This window comes from Fistularia commersonii, chromosome 13 (genome assembly GCF_037954325.1).
Source record: "Fistularia commersonii isolate RoL2024-O1a breed Wild chromosome 13, RoL_Fcom_v1.0, whole genome shotgun sequence".
Taxonomy (NCBI): Eukaryota; Metazoa; Chordata; class Actinopteri; order Syngnathiformes; family Fistulariidae; genus Fistularia; species Fistularia commersonii.
Window position 1 is genome coordinate 12,663,146 of NC_141296.1, and position 19,411 is coordinate 12,682,556.

Genomic DNA, 19,411 nt, shown 5'->3' on the forward strand with positions numbered 1-19,411 from the left:
CACAGGAACGGTTCAGATTCCAGTGCTGTTATCCCGCCGATGTAGAGTTTTTGCAAAAGGGAGCGACGCCTCGTTTCCAGGGGCGAAGAATAATTGGTGTGTTTATGCAATCAATGGCCGACAGCAGTCGACCCTCTCCGGGGAAATTTGAGCGCCGCCGCAAAACCACCTGCTCCCGCCTCTCAACATCGCAGAAAGATCGACGATGGATTCAAATCTTTTTCTTTTTTTCCCGCCTCTACAGTGGAGTGTCCTCCGTCGCGCTCGAACACGTTGTGTGTCTTCGGGACTGTCAAGAGCGCGAAACTCGTATCGGCCAGTGTCCAATTTCCACGGCAATGACTTGTTTTTTTTCCAAATATACGCCGTACTTGGCGTAATTGTTTTCGTGCTTGAAAAGCGACGAATGAGCAGAATAATACAAAATAATTTGGCTTGAATCAGGTCGTTAGCTTTGCACCGCTGATGACTTCTTATCCAGAGCTCACATTTTTTTTGTGTAGGATTTTAATAACAACTATGAGGGTTGCTTTTATTTCACATAGAAAAGAAAGACAGGAATAACATCCTCATTGCCTGATATCTGTGCGCTCTCTGCAAGGAGCGACACCCATGTAGCTTGACGGCTAGCTTTTGGGCACAATTGGAGGATCTTAATATCCATAATTTATCCCTGTTTATTCCGCGTGACGGAAGACGAGCGGATCCTTGCCTTTCTCAGTGTAATTAAAGAATGAGTTTAGCTTAGCGTTATAAATGGCAGCTTGTGAAAAGCGATCGACGGATCGACGAAACACACCATGCGGTATCGCTTGCTTGCCATTTTGGAGAAGAGAAAAAAAAATCAAAAAAACAACCTTTATATCTTTTTTTTGGGCCGAGAGTCTCTGGAGAACTTTTAAATGCGTCTGCATTGGAGACTCATTATGTATATATTTATATACATCCCTTATAGAGAGAGAGACAGCGAGGAAGTTTAAATTTTGCAAACTAAGGACTCAACAAGGCCGAGAAACCGCTCATCATCCATCTTTACAGGGCTGTGGTTTCTTTACTTCCTCCGATAAGCCAATTAGGGTCGAGGTTAAGAGCGTCATATATCCGCCCGCCAAAATGGAAACCGTGTCTTTTTTATCATTGGCCAAGCAGAAGATTAGAGGGGATCTTCCTAATGACGGCTGGTCATCTGCCAGCGGATGGCGCTTAGTGACCGGCGTTTGGCCGGTGATCATTTCCCGCCCTGCCTGAGTCCCCCGCTCGCCAACATGTCGAGTTCTCTCTTAAAAATTTGTTTACCCTTATTTCCTCCCTCCTTCATAGGGGAATAAATTCGCACGATGGAATGTTTTATTTCAGACGTCACTTGTCGGTAAATATTCGAGACGCGTGACGAAAAGCGAGATGACAATCGTAAAAGGAAAAAAACTGAAAAAAAAAAAAAAAAATTCACTGATTATCACTGTGTTCTTCAAAAATGAGCCGCAGAATTATTTAAATGAAATAATTATACAGAGTAAATTAGCAAGCTGATGTGGACATCAACCGCAGATGACAGGGATGGACCTCTGCGCCATAAGACCAATAACGATTCATAAATGCATCAGAAATCTTTCTCTTCGCGGGTCGCCACAGGGAATCTACCTCCTTTAAACATTAAATAAATGAATAAATAAACAGATAAATAAAATAAAAAAATTAAAAAAAGCTAATGCACCGAATTAGGCAAATACAAGAGGGCTCAGGGATGCGATCGCTGGGTGTGAATTTGTTACAAATGACAAAAAAATATCAATAACATAAGGAGCGGCATGTAGGACACACGCGGTCCTCCATTGGTCGATCATGTGACCCCTCACCTTTGTAAAAGCACTCCTCGCTGTGCACGATGGTGACCCTGCGTCCCTGCAGGCACGAGGCCCGGTGCAGCTGGCAGTGGTTCTGGTAGAGCTTCCCGTCGGAGCCGCACACAGGCTTGTAGTGGGGCTTGCAGCGGTCCAGGCATCGGCACTCGCCCTGGCCGGAGTCGCCGTCGACGACGCAGTGGCGCCCCAAGCCGCAGTATTTGTGTTGACACGGACCCAGGAAGCCATTGTGTCCCATAAACCCTGAGAAGGAGACAGAAGAGGCAAAATTTAAACATTGTTTTTTTTTTTTTTTGACTGATCCACATATTTTTGAACTGGCCTACACTGACCGCCGAGCCAATCCCTGAATGGAAGCCATTAAAGTTCTTTTTTGACAGGATTATAAAGTTAAAGCAACACTGAAGTTATAGTCTTAAATGGCTTCTTTGAATTATTTTTTTATTTCAATTATTTCATTTGACCTTGCTGCTACTTTGCTATTTTATATTGGAATCATGCGTGCTAAGTACTTCTGGCTAGGTGCCATTGGAAAATAAAATAAAATAATTTCCAAGCGTAAAAAGAAATTAAAAAATGCACACTCTGAGGCGTTTCGTGGTTGGTCCTTCATGATGCCTGAAATTAAATATAATCCAATGTGTTAATAACTGTTATTATACATCATAGGTGAGCATTACTCTTGTCTGTATGACATCACATAAATGATGATATCATGGAAAATATATATTTTTTAATCATATTCCTAATTATAATCCTGACTCAGGTGTTAAATTGCACTGAGCAACAACAACAACAACATGTTGACATGCACGGGAGCACCGGGACTGAAATATGAGCTTTCACGGGAGATTATGGGATTGATTCTACGGTCTGTTGGGTTTTGTAGGAATCAAAGATTTTCCATCTGGTCGTTTGTTTTTGACGGTTCTGGGATTAAAAGTCTTTATGAAATTAAAAATAAATTAAAAAAAAAAAGTGTCTGGCCCATTGAGAGTAAGCAAAACGAATGCAGACAAAATTTTTATTTGTCTCACTTTCTTTCAAATCTATTGAAATAGCTCTCCAATGAATTTTAAACAAATGCAGTCCAAGCATGATTCATTTTCTTTTTTTTTTTTTCATTTTAATTCTTCTCCAAAAAAAAAAAAAAAAAAAAAAAAAAAAGCGCATTTTCCAATTGACATCCACACAGGAAGTAGGCGTGCAGACGGCTCTGGGCAGCGACGAGACACGAAAAGATGGAAAGCCAGGATTTAGACTGGATCTGATTCCTGCAGTTTGAGTCTCTCTGGCCTTCGGGGATTCCCCATCAATATTGGATGGTGTTTTTCTCAACCCACACGGCGTCACTGGAATCCATAATTTATGCAAACCAAGCTTGCTACAAAGTAATCTCAGTGGGAGTGATTAAAAAAAAAGAAGAGCGATCATTTCATCTGAAACATCACACATCCATTGTTCATCGTGGTTCGGAGACAAGTCGGAATCAAGAAGCTCTGCCGCCACGTTAATTTTAATCAAAGCAACCCTTGGCGAGCTCCGAAGCCGTCTGAGTTCGTGGCTCGTGTCCTTTTTTTTTTTATTTTTTTAAGCGCCGCCGCCAGCGAGAGCACGGCATTTTGACGAGTGGGCGCCGAAAAAGGAGCCGAGACGGCGTGCATGTTTTAAAAAAAAAAAAATTCTCTTTTGCAAAACATAAATTTCCCCCTCTCCGAGCGGGCTCCTGTGGATCGTGAAGCAAGAAATTGTTCACACACACCTATCGTGCACACCCTCCCTCAGCAGGCCTGATTATTAAAACCTACTTGTATTTAGCTTAGCGTGCTAAGCTGCCTTGCAAGGCGTCAACCGGGAACAGGTTTCCGCGGCGGAAGCCGAAAATCGAACCCTTGACCTTCCAATCGGACGGATTCAGCCATATCTGAGTGAACAGGCGCGATCTTGACCCGGTCCTCCGACGGCCTTGTGTCTTTTTTTTTTTTTTAACTTTTTCGACCGCTTGACCCCTCGACCCCGCGCTGACATCTACTCCCCCGCTCGCCACAGCGTCCGCCACATGCTCTGGAACGTCACAGAGGAGTTCTTCGCGGCGCCCTCGAGCAGGAGTAGCACGCAAAAAAAAAGGGGAAAAAAAAAAAGAAAAAAACAAGCGGGGTTTTCTTTTTGAGGAAGCATCCAACGTGGGTTTTGACATTTCAAGCGGCGCGGAAGGTAACGATTTCTGACAGGGCTGTGGCACCCGGCAGCTCCGCCGCCGCCGTGAACCGGATCAAATGTATTGGCTTTCTGAAAGCACCTTCCCAACGCTGGTGGACCTGCCCTTTGGACCAGCTCCTCTTGGGACAGGACTGATGAGCAGAAGAAAGAAAGAAAGAAAGAAAGAAAGAAAGAAAGAAAGAAAGAAAGAAAGAAAGAAAGAAAGAAAGAAAGAAAGAATTGAAAGAAGAGGGAAAAAAAACCTTCAATTTGAATTCCCTTAGATGAAAAAAAAGGGTTTTAAAATAAAGAAACAAATAAATAAGTGCCAGACTGGTCTTTTGTTGTCAGGGAAGCCGATAGATAGATAGATAGATAGATAGATAGATAGATAGATAGATAGATAGATAGATAGATAGATAGATAGATAGATAGATAGATAGATAGATAGATAGATAGATAGATAGATAGATAGATAGATAGATAGATAGATAGATAGATAGATAGAGAGATGCTGCAGCATAAGAAGCAGCAAACTGAAGTCAGGTTTCACTGCATAGCAGCATTTAAGTCAGGTTTGTGTTAAATTCCTTAAATAAATCTCTCAATTGTTTTCTCCTTTGTTTTGTTGTTATATTTGTTCAGTTTTCTTGAACACCAATTGGAGCAATAAAAAAAAAAAAGAAAAGGATTTGCCAAAAGCCAGTGGATGCACGTCCTCGCAGTGCGGTCATAATGAATGGGAGTCCAGGGCCGGCGTTGAGAAAACCGGATCCTGGGAAATTGTTTCATTATTTTCAGAAGCACCGTAGGATAAATCATATCAACCATCCAGAGTGCACGTGTGTGTGTGTGTGTGTGTATGTGTGTGTGTGTGTGTATGCTAGTGATCATGATAGTTTTCATCACAGAAAGACAAACATGGGTAAAAGAGAAAAAACCGTATGGCCTTGCAAAATCTGCTCGATCAATATTTCCGATCACACGTTATCATTCGATCAAATTAGATGCTGCTATAAACATATTTGTTATAGAGTAATCACATAATCGTGACGATATACAATAACCTCATTCGCCTAAAGTCGCGAGAAACAAAGAGCAATTTATTGGTTGTTTTTAATATATGTATGTATTTTTTTTCTATTTATTGCAAAAAAAAAAAAAAAAAATCAATCACAGCAGCATGTAAGACTGATCTTTGGTAGTGAAGCGCCAAACTACTAGAATCTAAATCACACCCTTGGATCAAATCTGTGATCTTCTATTATCCTATTAATTAAAAAAAAAATGTCAGGGACCGAAAATGAGACAAACTAATTGTGCTATTTTATTTCTTAATTCATTCATTCATTCATTCATTCAGTTGCAGAACTTATTTATTCCCATGCATCAACTTGAAATGTATCTTTCATTTCAGGGCTCCATCGATTTTTTTCACTCTTATTTATTAATTTTTTTCTCTGGGCATCTTATCGAAAAAATGGATGCATCTTGATGCACCAATGAAAGTTCAGCCATCGCTGCAGTACCACGGCTTTATTACATTGTTATTACCTTTATTACATTGTTATTATGTGTTATTACACATTATCCCAGGATAGTGCCGGTCAGGTTCTGATAAATACTCGTTTAATCCTTCTTAGTTTTTTCTAACATGTCTGAAACACAAGCAAACACAGGCAAATGTGTTTGTGGACCCAGCGTGCACGTTTAAAAACACTAGTTGTAGTTTTTGAACCAAATCATTGGATTTGTCTCCCAAGGTCAAACAAGGTCACTTGCTTGGACGTTCTTAAAACAAGAGTTCCTCGAAAGCGAACGTGAGCGGTGTGGAAAAAGGTTAAAAGATCAGTAAAGCAAATTTAGATTTTCTCTTTAAATTCCTTTGTTTTTTTGTTTTTTTTAATTTGTTTTATTATCAGCGTCAAAGAAATAATCTGCATTTGAAAAGCGTGTGAGAGAGAGAGGAGAAATCACCTTAGGACACGGGGACCCCTAAAGTTTCCGTCACGGCTCCAGCCTTTTCTGCCTTTTACAACCGACCGATAAATATCGATTTAGGAAAAAAAAAAAAAAAAGAAAAAAAAAACATAAAAACCGGAGCTTGACTGCATTTTTAATGTGTCTTGGCGGAGGACAGCGGACTGAGCGTGTTTACAATTCGACGCACGAGGCTGCGGCCCCGATGGCTCCAGGGCCCGAAAACAAACTCTGAAGAACAAACTCTTTCTTTTTCACTTTTTTTATTGATACCCCCCGTTCCCCTTACAATCCTGCTAATTACTGGAAATCTATTCAATCCATGATTACCTTTGGGTATTTCCCACTGACTCATTCTGACTCTGAGTCTGTTCTTTGGGTTGATTTAAATTATTTTGAATTAAATGATAGATAGATAGATAGATAGATAGATAGATAGATAGATAGATAGATAGATAGATAGATAGATAGATAGATAGATAGATAGATAGATAGATAGATAGATAGATAGATAGATAGATAGATAGATAGATAGATAGATAGATAGATAGATAGATAGATAGATAGATAGATAGATAGATAGATGTTTTATTTATTAATAAGAATAAGAATAAGAAAAAGAACAACTTTATTCATCCTGACGGAAATTGTTGAAATGTATTCATTTATTTGTTTTATTTTTACATATATTATTTATTATTTATTTTTTTTTCCACTTTCTGTCATTTCTTATGGATTTACCAATGAAATTGTTTCATTTCTCAATACTTCCTTTCATTCATTTTCTAGGAAGGGTTCGAAGGGTCGTCAGCCAATCACGGGGCCACATACAGAAACATACAACAATTAATTTTCTCATTCACACGCCTGGATAATTTCAGGAACCTTTTTGACTATGAGCCATAAAAGCTAAATATATCTAAATAAATTTCATTGAGAGCCATATAGTATGATAAAGTATAATAAATTGAATATGTCTTACTTTTAATACGACCTCCGGTGCTGCATGGATTTGTTCGAAGTGCTGCTTTATATTTTCATTTTATCATTGCATATTAGACATGTCACAGATCCTGCTCCCTCCACAAAATTAAATTCCTCTGTCCACGCAGGAATGCACGGTAATCATCGTCTTTTTTTTCTTTTCGCCGCCTTTTCCGTTACAAGGATTGAAGCAGATAAACTAGTTGGCTATCTGATAAAATTAATTTCTTCACCTTTACAACGAAGACATTGGTTCCCGAACCGACCGACGGGTGACCGGTGAAATTCATCTTCAAAAAATAATTTCCATTTACTTGAAACAGAATTATGAGGAAAAATATTTCAAAATCAGTTCAAAACTGTTTTTTTTTTTTTTTTTCCCAACTCAAAATTGTCATGGGCCGAAGGTTCCTGATAGCTGATTCAGGGTCTCCAATGAACCTCATGTATGTTTTTGGCATGTGGGAAGAAACCAGAACACACAAATTCTACACGTTAAGCGCCCCTGTTGGAAATGAACCAGAGAGCTTCTCTCTGTGATGTAGACACGCTAACTGTTGCGCCGCCATGGGCTAACACATTAGCAAAGCTCATTTCTCAAACTGATCTCAATATAATTGCGTCATTTTGGAAACCCTGTTTCCTTTTCACATCCAGTCTTTTATTTTTTTAATCTTTTTTTTTTTTTTTTTTTTTACCCTGGACTTTTGCGAGGCAATATTGGAGAGCTCAGACCTAGCGGGTGAAAGCCGCGGGTAAACAAACCGATTTAAAATGTTAAGCCTCATTCGCGTCCCTGCGTGTCCCATCCACGTCGGGCTTGTCTTTATCCTCTTGGTGTCACTGAGGATTTAGGTGAAACGGAGGTGTATGTGTGTGTGTGTGTGTGTGTGTGTGTGTGTGTATGCTCTGACCTGATTGGAGTCAGTCAATTTGCCAGTTTATTAATTCCCCCCCTTGCTGGCCCGGCTGTAACGATTATTCAGTGAATTTGCGTGGCATCCTCTGCCGCCGGCGGGGTCGTCGAAGGGCAAAGCCGCCCCGTTATCGGCGTGTTTCGTCTCCGCCATCGGAGGGATGAGCGATGCCGCCGGGCCATTTACTTATTGATGACCCATTACTTGTTCAGTGAGGACAGAAGTACGGCTAGCGTGAGCGCAGATCGCTGGAAATGTAAGGAGGCCGAAGCAGCCGCTCAAGGACACAACTATATTTTATTCAAAGAAGTCTCATTCCAGAAGGACATATTCCAAGTAACAAAAGAGGAGTTTTGTCATCTATCCACTCAATGAATCAGAGGCTGAATGGTTGTGCAGCTACAGCAGGGGTGTCAAACTCATTTTGGTCCACATACGGCCAAAGGTGGCCGGGCCGGTAAAATCATTACCTGGAAGTAGCACTAAGTCGACATTTTTCCTTTGTTTTATTGTAAAGGAGGTGAAAAGGTAAATTATAAAAATCTTCATAATGAAGTGTTCCTCTAAAAAAATTATGAATTAATATTAAAAATGAATATTAAAAAAGAATTGATGAAATGACACCCTGAAAATATGGTTGAGTTAAAAGAGAAAATCTTGTCACTGTGAGACAATTTGCCGCTCGAATTTATTAGAAAATGGATTGGTAGCATGTATGAGAGGAAGTATCATGTTTGCAAGGCTAATGTTGGCTATTCTGGTTATTAAATCAATCTTTTTAAATTAGCCTGTTTGTTTTTGCAATTGTTTTTGTGGTTTTTATAGAAATAAGAAAAGAGAAGATCGTTTTAACAATGTCACGAGACAATTTTTCATCCAAACATTATTTTGTTTTCAAATTTTGAAGCAAAAAATACATTGCAAAGTTACAGTTTCATTTTGTTTTTCTTGAAACCCACTGTATAAAACCCCCAGATGCATGTGAGACAAAAAACACGCACGCTGCACTAACACAAAGATTTGATTTCAAGCAGGGGGCCACAAAATACTGTTGGATGTTGCGGAGCAAGTTCCAGAGATGGAACGTGGGCATCGGGAAAAACAGAACAGGAAGCGATCAGATTAGATAGGATTGACTAAAAATGGGATTAAACTGGATTGCGACTTTGTCGGAGATTTGATCCTGGTGTCTGGACGGACGGGAAGAAACCACTGGAAACATCAGCAGCAGGATAACTGCCCGCTAGCTGTAACCCATAACTGGAATCCCTTGTGTGAATCGACGGAACGCATTTCGTCTAAATCCCATTGGTGCGGAGGTCCGTTACGATCTCAATGGTGTTCCAGCCAATAACGTGGCTTCTTATGAACGACCTAAATCGGTGAAGGAGATGAAGTCAACCGATTGAACAGTGACGTCTGCTACTGCACAAACAAGCCCCTTGTTTTGGTTTTCTAGGCTACCATCTTTGGACATTTAATATTCACTCTGGCCCAATTAGCTTCGGGCCACAGCAAGCGGCGGGTTTGTCATCAAAAATACACAAGGACTAAACAAAACAGAAAGTTCCCTTTGTGCTGGCGTTGAGCAGCAGACAGACAGAGCGAGGAACGACCAAATAAATCAGATTTGAGGTTTTAAAGCCCGTCTTTGTGCAGAAAAATGTTGCGTTTTTTTCAAAACGGTGTGGAGAACATCAAGATCCGGCGAACATCAAGGTCCGTACATCATTTGAGGGGCGTCTCGTCGCATAATGACATGATTTTTGGGGAACAGATGTTGCAGACGCTTGTATATGAGCGTCTGAGATAATTTGGTTAAATCAAATAAACACGAGGAGAACATGCAAACCACCGCGCCGCCATTGAAAATGTTGTAGCTATTAGCATTTCTGCTAAGCTCACCTAGGAGAAAAAGGTCTTTCTCAACTTCTCAAGGAAGTCCTATCCGACCCGATTTGCTCGGGATAAAATAGGTGATTCTGAGCTCAGCTGGTACATAGGGAGATTTTTGATCTCTGATTAGAAACCTTAAAATATAACAAATGACATAATTTGCCCCCAAAAAAAAGAGAAAATACAGCTTTAGACGATGAGGGAGAGGGAGCCGTTGTTCTGAAGGGAGCGAATCGGCAGAATATTCGGAAGGCTTCAGACTGCAAGGCTGAATCTGATAAATGAGGAGGTTGCAGTGTTGACCTCAACTCCGGTTGAAGGAACATTTCTTGTAAACCGACTGCAGGGGTTTTTTTCTTTTTAATTAAGATTTCTAATTAACGTCGCGACACATGATCCCCTTTGAATGCCTGAAATCTTCCGTTTGAATGACTAAAGCTAGAAAACTGAATGTTTAAACGCGCCTATCAACCCGTCGACGGGTATCTGAATTCCCCGCATCCGGCTCGCCTTTCGCTTTCCACCACTTCCTGAACCGAACGCTCGTCTGTCTCTCATCTGATGTTTTCCATTAAGGCGGCTCGCTGTCCTATGGGAGAGCAGACAGCGGTAAACAAAAAGCAGACGCCGCAAGCTCACACGGCACGCGGGATTATGTCGGCCCCTCAAGGCCCCCACTGAGCGCGCTCAGAGTAAACAGGTACATAAACAACGATAAAACTTTACATAAAATAGATGCGGTTTTCCGAACACAAGGCATGGAAGGGGGAAAACACCACTTCCAGAAAAACGTTAGCATCACTTAGCCAAAGGGCTAAAATAGTCGCTATTGTGCAGGAAAGGTACTGAAATTCAGGTCGTCGGGGGCGAGTCAAAAGCGCCGCTTTTTTGCTGACGGGGAATTATTTACAGTCTAGACAGTTTATAGAAAAGTAACCGTCACGGGGAGTTATTTTCAACACACAGGTCATAGTTTGTGCTTCGGATGCTGCTGAGTCGTCCCGACACTTGACGTAGCAACCTCACAAGGAAACACTCGGAATATTCACAACCTCTTCAAAATCGCTCTGAAAGAGCAAACAGTTGGCTTCCAAAAATAACATATTAGTACTCGTGAAAATAAAATATGGCCAAAAAAGCACCCTGTATTTTCCAAATAGGCAGGTCTTGACAGAACTGCTTGTGTATCATAATTCATACATCGTTTCCCTTTTCATAGACCTGTACTGATTTTTATAAAAAAATAAAATAAATGAGCAAAATTTTCCCAATAAAATTCTATTGATTAAATTAACAAAAAAAGCTAAGGACATTTACTAAATATATAAATGAAATACTGAGATGTGAAAAGACATTTGGCTGAAAAGTAGTAATCCTAGAATCTATAACTTTAATTCTGCAAGAGATTATGAAATGTATCAACATAAATATATCAAAAATAAAATAGCTAAGCCCCTTTTAAAAGGATTATTGAAACACATAAACAATATGATAGCAAACAACCAAGAAGTCCATTTCAATCTCCCTAATCTTTAATTTTTACATCCACAAGCTGCTGAGTGGGATTTCCGTTAATCTCCCGTTTGGTTTCTACACGTCTCCATAGATTATTAGCACTTCCTCGGCTTGACACAGAGGTCATAATTTGTTTTTTTTCAAGACGAGCGTCCGACTACTAGTGAAATATCGATAACATTTCAAATTTTTTTACACCGTCCTTTTTCCCTATTTTTCACCCAAATTGTTTTTAATCTACTTCATTTCAAATAGAAAATAAAATGTCACATGAGAAATGTAAAAGTTAACAAAAACCACAACATTTAAATAAATTAAACATGAAAACAATCAAAGACATTTGAAATCATATTACTCAGATGATTTGTAATAATTATACATTATTATACACTATTATGATAATAGTGTGTGTGTGTGTGTGTGGAATCTATTTTCATAATAAAAACATTGAATTCACATCATTTGTGTGATGTATGACGGACATCTATATTAAAATATTTTTCATATTCAACATATTCTTTAAAGGTTCATAAATAATTTCATGTTATGCTTGTACTCCCGTTAGATTTAAAAATAAATAAACAATACAAATGACTGAAGAAAGCACATAAAACTATTGAGTACTTTAGATATGTTCTTTTTACCTAATATGCTGTTTTTTGAAAGAAATCAAATAAAAAATAAAAAGCAATTTTCTACGCATATCCATTTTCTTTACTGCAAAAGTAATGCAATAGATGGCTTAACTGATGCTTTTCTGTTTTGAACATACCGTTCAAAACATAACATTAAATCAAAGTAAACATACTGTTAAATCAAAGTAAATCAAAGCATCAATGCTTTTATTTAGGCATGTCCTGACTTTACTTCCTGCACAGGGTTCATTGCGACTTGTGTAAAAGTACGTCAAGCTGCGCGCTTCTCTTCATTGCTGCATCTCTGCGTGTCTTTGACTGTAAAGACAGTTGCGTTTATACATAAAGTTGATTTTCTCATTATTATTGTGCATTTGCGTTTGTGTGTGTGTGTCACATTGCCAACATCGGCAACGAAGGAGCACAACGCCACATGATCGCAAAGCATTTCATGTTGCCGAGCGATGCGGCAGCTGAAATATCCGTGCTGCTTTTTAAGAAAAGCTGGAATTATTTTCCGTCACCGTGTGGGATTGTGGGTCAACATCGGCTTTCGCAGCGCCGCCGTCCTTCTGAGACGGGGGGGGGACAGGCGGCGCTCGGCTCCAGCATAGGAGTAAACGGGAGTGTTTCGTGAAAAACAACGGTAATGATATTGCTTGATATGGTGTCCGAGTGACCGACAATCCTAGATACTTATGGGACGTTCGCTTCTTTCCTTGCAATGCTTGCAATCAGCGCCAACTGATGAGGAACTACAAGTACTCCACGCCTTTTCCAACAATCGTCTTTTCTTCTTGACTGCAAAATGGTGACGTTCTCTTGACGATGGACTCGGATCAGGGTCAGGAATTAGTCCGTCAGATGGGTCGGCACGTGTTAAATGTTCTGAAGATACAGTCAGACTGAGATGGTTTGGGATAGCGAAGATCTGGCAAGAAAGATGCTGAAGTTGGAACTAGAGGAGGCCTGGAGGAAACCCAAAGAGGAGATTTATGGAAGTTGTGAAAGAGGACATGGAGTAAGTTGGTGCGAGAAGACGGGGCTCCGGGGAATTGGGATGGATGGAAGAAGTGGCTGACGGGAGTGACCGAAAGGAAAAGAAGTACCAATTACGACACGGGTACGCTTTCTCATAAAAGGGGTAATACAACTTTTAGCATTTTAATGTTGCTCGAAACTTGTACCCCGAAGAAAGAGACAATAACGTTGCAAGGTTAGCTGCTAACTCATGGGCCCGATTCAAAAAAAAATCTTAATTAGTCGATCTACTATTCAAGATGCACAAAGGCATGTGATCGACTGGGATTTGGTATAGAAGCAACAAATGACAATTCCTCAGCTGGTACAAACCCTTTAACATGCATCGCTTCACCAGCTGGCGGGGCAGGTTTGAGGGGAGACTTTAGCCGGGGTCATGTTAAAGATGAAGGAGCCATGGCTGATCCCGATAGACTCACCCCTGAATAGGGATTTCAATTCCATCGTCCTGCACGAGGAACCGGAATGCAACATGTAACAGGAAGCCCTCATGAAGTCCTTCAGAGGAGAGCAAAAACAGCTGCCTGGCTACATCATTCCCTTTGAGTCCATCAACTGTTGAGTTGTAATTTATGAATTTATTCATTGGACTTCATACATTTTATACTTTGGGCTGTTTTTCTTTAAGCTTGCACCGCTTTCGCTGCTTTAAATTGGTGATGAATCGGCTGGCGCCTTGTTTGCACATGGAGAACCCAGTCAACCGAGGATTATTCATCTGTGAGCGTTGTGTTTTTGGTTTGTTTTCTCTCCCATTAACTCAGAATGATCAATTATGACAGTGTAGTTACACAACCTTGGCTGGCCAAACCAGATAGCCTTTAGAAAACAAAAAAGGAAAAAAAAAAAAAAAGGTCAGACAGCTCGATTGGTATTTCAGAGCATAGCGCCGATTAAACACTGCCAATATCGATATCAGGAGGCCCGCCGAAAAGATGGCCGCTCTCTCGGGAGGCTGGCTTCCTGCCACTTGAACTGAGAAACTGCATCGTCCCTGCTTTGGTACTGCGGTAATAATACACGTGTTGTACAATGATACCGGATTAGTCTTATAGTAAAAGAAAAAGGAAAAAGTAAGAAGCCTCCTGGACCGAGACAGGCCGAATTTATCAGCAAGTTAGCAGCTCAAGCAGGACCGTCTCCTGCAGCCTGCTGGAAACAGCAGCAATGACACAGATACCCCGGGAGCATCCTCATTGACTTCCTGTTGGCAGCGCGAGGGCCGATGCCGGGGCAATCCACCCGCTCGGGCTGCCAGAGCCTTTATTTGATGTTCTCCTCCCGGACTCTTTGAACTGCTCTGTACAGGTCACTGATTCGGGCTATTGACCAGAAGATATATCGACATTAACCCCATTACCCCAAGGACAGTCGCTATTATTCCCAACTCATCTGTGTTAGCTAAGAGCTTTCCAGCCTCGTTGGGGTTTCGATGAAAATATCACTAAGTGGAGACTTCAGGACCATAAATGGAGAGAAAACAGAGCAACGATAAATACTGTTGTTGACTGGCAGACCAGACCTTCGATGAGCTCTACCAGAGACCTTGGATTGTAGAGCGAAGACAGGGTGTCAAAGTCAAGGCCTGTGGGCCGACAAACCAATTTAGTTCGGCTTGCAAAACTTAAAGATACGAGGTAAAATAGGTACATTAACAGTAGTTAATACTTCATGTTTTTACCCGTCCGATCCACATGGGAATGGATTTGCCTCCATGTGGCCCCTGAGCTAAAATGTGTTTGACGCCCGTAAGCCAAGGCAGTGGTCCCAAACATTCTTTTGACCTCCAGAACATTCCTCCCAAACCCGTCCTTCAAGACAACTCCAACTCCATTTCTCTTCCTGTCATTACTATGATAGTACAACTTAAAAACTGCTTCTAGCCTTACTACCTTTTACCTGGTCTCCCGGACACAGGGTATATCTAGCTTCCTTCTCTGCATCATGTTAACCAACTCTCTATCTCTTCCTGTAATTGTCCCAGTATTCAAAGTCCCTACTCTCGTTCCCAGATTCTTTCCTTTCCTCTTCTCTCTCTCTGCTTCTGAACACTCCTTCCTCCTCTCCTTCTTCGACCAAATTTTTCCCCTTCGAAAAGAAGCTCATTTTGCTAGCTTGCGGGGTACATGTTTAGCGCTGAGAGACCGAGATGTCACCGAGAGATTCCGGTCATTTTTCAAAATAAAAGATTTTTCAAAACAAAGATTGTTCAGACTCGGATAATAAATCCAACGGATATAAGGGATTACTTCTTGTGTGGCCGAGTATCCACGGTACCGGCCCGCGGCCCAGGGGTTAGGGACCACTGAGCTAAGGGTATGAGTGAATGAGTGGCAATGTCAGTCTCTAAGAGACAAAGAGCAGGTTGGTAACTGAGTCACCGAGTGGTTCAAGACTAACTTCTTCAGCAAGAGTGCTATCAGTCAGTAAATGAGTTAGAGCAGGGGTGGAAAACTTTTTAACACAGAGGCTACATTGACTTTTAGAATTTGACAGATGGGCCGGGTCAGCACAAGATACGATACATATTGACGCGCGTACGCATTTGTTAACAGAATATATCAGACTTGTCTGACATTTGTCTGAACTCTCTTTACTTGGAAAATAAAGCCAGCTTGGTTTTTGAGGCTTTGCCTTTTGCTTGCATTTCATTCACAAACGTTTTTTTCCCTTGTAGCTTCATGTCCAGCTCATTTATGTGTGTCAGTATGTCCACAGTAAAGACTGAATCACAAATCCAATCTGTGTCGTACAGCTCAGGAAAATTCCCAAATGTTCTCAAGTAGCTCCAAAAATGAAATAATCTCCTTTTTGAGCTCCCGGATTCATTGACCCAAGCATTCGCATCAAGTATGAATTCTGTACCAATCTTTGGCGGGCTGTATGTGGCCTGCGGCTGTAGTTTGCCCACCCCTGAGTTAGAGGTTTCATGTTGCCAGCCCCGAAAAATCAGACGAGTCAGATGCTCATTAATTGAGTGACTGAGTTGGGGGACAGTAACTCTCTTGGCAAATGAGTAACTTAGTGGGTCAGTAAGGGAACGACTTAGTAAAAAGGGTATGACTCATTCAGCAAAAGAGTGGACAAGCAAAGGGTCAGTCAGGGAATCACTACGTCAGTCACTAAGTGAGATACTGAGTGAGTCAACCATTAACTCGAAGGCTGATTCAGGGAAGAATAGCTCCTTCCACAAACAAGCGGTAGAGTGACTGAGTAAATGAATGAGAAATTAGCCGAGTGGAGTCATCCAGACGCTCGGTAAATCAGCGAGCAAACAACTGAGAGGGCCACTGAATGAATGGCTGAATCTGAGTCGGTGAGTCACCGGACGAGTCGGTAACTCTTTACGAGTGAAAACATCATGAAATGAGTGAATTGGTCATTCGTGATGAGTGAGTCACCGGGCTCACCGTTAAATCGGTAATGAAGTGAGTCAATGAGGGAGTTCGTGAAGAGTAAGTCCTTCAGCAAATGAGTGAGGGAATGAATGAGTGAACTACTAAAATGAGTAGCACCCAAATAAGAGCAAACAAGTCAAGTCAATAGTAAACCACTGAGCAAGTTGGCCCATGAACCAGACACTACATCAGTCGGTGGTGGTTGTATTTTCCGCACTATAAGGCGCAACTAAAAGCCTTTATTCTTCTCAAAAAACGATGGTGCGCCTTATAATCCAGTGTACCTTATATATGGGTCAATATTGAGACGCAAGAGGTCTCGCAACTATGGGAAGCGGCCGCCGAGTCCATTTTCTCCTGTAGAAGAAGTAGCAAGCGGTGCATGCTAGGATATATGACTGCACGAAGCGTGCGTTTTCATTTCTATTTGTGTGTGTGTGTGTGTGTGTGTGTGTGTCGCCAAAGTAGCAGCGGTAAAAACGGTAAAGGGGAATTCCAGTCCCACACCACTTGTGTGTGTGTAAAGACCCCGAAATGGCAGCTTTCAAGAGACACGCTTACGACGCAGAGTTTAAACTCAAGGCGATCGATCACGCAGTAGAACACGGGAATAGAGCAGCTGCGACAGAATTCAACATTAATGAATCAATGGTGCAGAAGTGGAAGTAGCAACAAGACGACCTGCGCCGAGTAAAAACAGAGTTTCCGAGGAAACAAAGCGAGATGCTACAGTTAAAGGACAAACTTGAACAGTGGGTTGTTGAACAGAGAGCAGCAAGTAGAAGCGTCTCTACAGTCACTATTCCAATGAAGGCAACAGCGCTAGCTAGCGACATGAACATCAATGGATTTAGAGGCGGTTTTCTTGTTGCTTTTGTGTTTTGAAAAGCTTTGTACTGTGACAAATGGAGTTGAAAAATACTGTAATCAACGAAGCCGGCGTAAATACCGGTAAGAGCTACCGGTACATACGGTACCGTATTGTGAATGCACTAACTTGTTTTGGGAATGAACAGAGTTGTCAGGGCGTTGGTTTGTAATCTATTAATAAAGTTTGACTGACTTATCTGACTGTTTTGTCGACATTCCCTTTTACATTCTGCCGCTACATTTAGTGGATGCATAACGCAACCCCAGCCACTACTGAAGCTGCTATTATATGCGCCTTATAATCCAGTGCGCCTTATATGTGATTTTTTTTTTTTTTTTTGAATGACCATTCATTGAAGGTGCACCGTATGATGCGAAAAATACGGTAGTTAGTCAGTAAATTAGTGAATGAACGAGGCTTCCAATCAGGAGTAAAGTAATGAGAGGTGAACTGTGCGTGTGTGTGTGTGTGTGTGTGTTTAGTATTCATATAAGGTGACATTTCGCAGCTCACTTTGACCTCTTGACCACGAGGTCACACGTCATGGCTATCCATATACTATTCAGTATTTATAAGCCATTTTTAATGACAGCTGTCTAAAACAGCTGACTTTAGAGAACAGTGATCTTAAATGAGAGCTCTCCCCTTTTCCCACAATATTCATATACCCGTAGTATTTGAAATGTTACATAAATATAAAGGTGTTATGTAATATAGGAGGACATCGTAGGTGCTGAAAACTACAAAAAAAAATGATATCCCTCTCTATCACGAGTCTGAAAAAAAACCTGTATGTCACCACACTCTGAAGATGTGTGTGTGTGAGTGTGTGTGCACCTGGCAGCCACTTGGCATCTTTCCGTCCCATTTCATTGGCCGGTCTAATGAGCGAACGCTAGCCGGGCTCCTCTCTCATTCGGTCCACATCAGAATGCGGCAGGGAGCCGCTTCCCCCCGCCGGCACGCCGTTTATCGCTGATTGCCGACTAATTCCAAGCTGCCCCTGCTCGGACCCGCCCACAACGCCCCACCTCATTCCGGCGGTTAAGAGGTCCCTCGGCTTCCTCCTGTCGTAACTGATGTTTCCGGGTTTGTTTTCCTGGGACGCGACCAAGATCCTTGAGTGAAGCTTTTTTTTTTTCCCTTTACAGTCAACATTCAAGCGCTTTGCAGTCGTGACGGTCGGCGGTCACGTGGATGTTGACTTTAACCCCTGAAAACCCCCTAACAAGAGTTAATGTGTCTGATAAATCAACTTTATTCACTTTTCTTTTGAGTAAGTATGGCCAACATCATCCATAAAAACCTTATGGCAAGATTGTGTTCCCGTTTGATCGGACTGACGGCGTAGCTTTTGTATAACAAGGTGAAGGTCATTCATCGGAATACAATACAACTTGGGAGTCGTTGCTCGACTGTCGCCATGGTTACCGTTGTTGAAAAGACTCGGAGTTGGCGCTGATCAAGGATGAGCGATCACAGACGGCAAGATAGGTCCGACCAACTGAAAGCATCAAACTCTGGCTGAAGCCAACTCGTCCATCAGAGCCGGTTTAGAGGATAAACCAACACGGATGATAAAAATGGCTCTGTTATCGCTATTATCGCGGCTACTTATTCTTCCTACATTCGTGGAGTCCAGTTTGGCTTTGCGGACTCGCCTTGTATTTGGTGCATGTTTTGATATTCCCGCTACTTCCTATCCTCTTCTTCTGAAGACAACGCCACCTTGCTTTCATCGGCTGTTGAGTCGAAACGTCAAAATTGAAACATGTTTGATTGACAGCGACTGACTGGGCCTCGCCCACTGATTCAACTGGCACTGACTGGTACCAACTCTACTTGACAAGACACTTGGAAAGTCAACCGTCCAGTTTGACCCCAGCTTGAGTTCCAAGGTAAATTTTGGCAGATCAGATCTCAAGGTAAAGCTGGTGTTTTATCAAAAATATCATTACATTACATTGCATTTGGCAGATATCATGATATTTGGCAGATATCATGGCGTGTTTGTTTGTATTTGCCTCTTTCAATGGTGATGTTCAACTTCACTTCACGCTTCCAGATGTTCTTTAAAATGTAAAATGTCAAACAACTAAAAAAATGTAAAAAA

At 41.5% G+C, this 19,411-nt stretch overlaps 1 protein-coding gene across 1 annotated transcript in view; it reads right to left on the reverse strand.

Moving 5' to 3' along the window:
• The window catches only part of fstl5 (follistatin-like 5), a 164,293-nt gene that overhangs the window by 103,683 nt on the left and 41,199 nt on the right, over nt 1-19,411 (reverse strand). Inside the window, exon 4 of the mRNA XM_086158084.1 lies at nt 1,857-2,105. Within this exon, the coding sequence (XP_086014210.1) occupies nt 1,857-2,105 (249 nt within the window). The remainder of the gene's footprint in view (nt 1-1,856; nt 2,106-19,411) is intronic.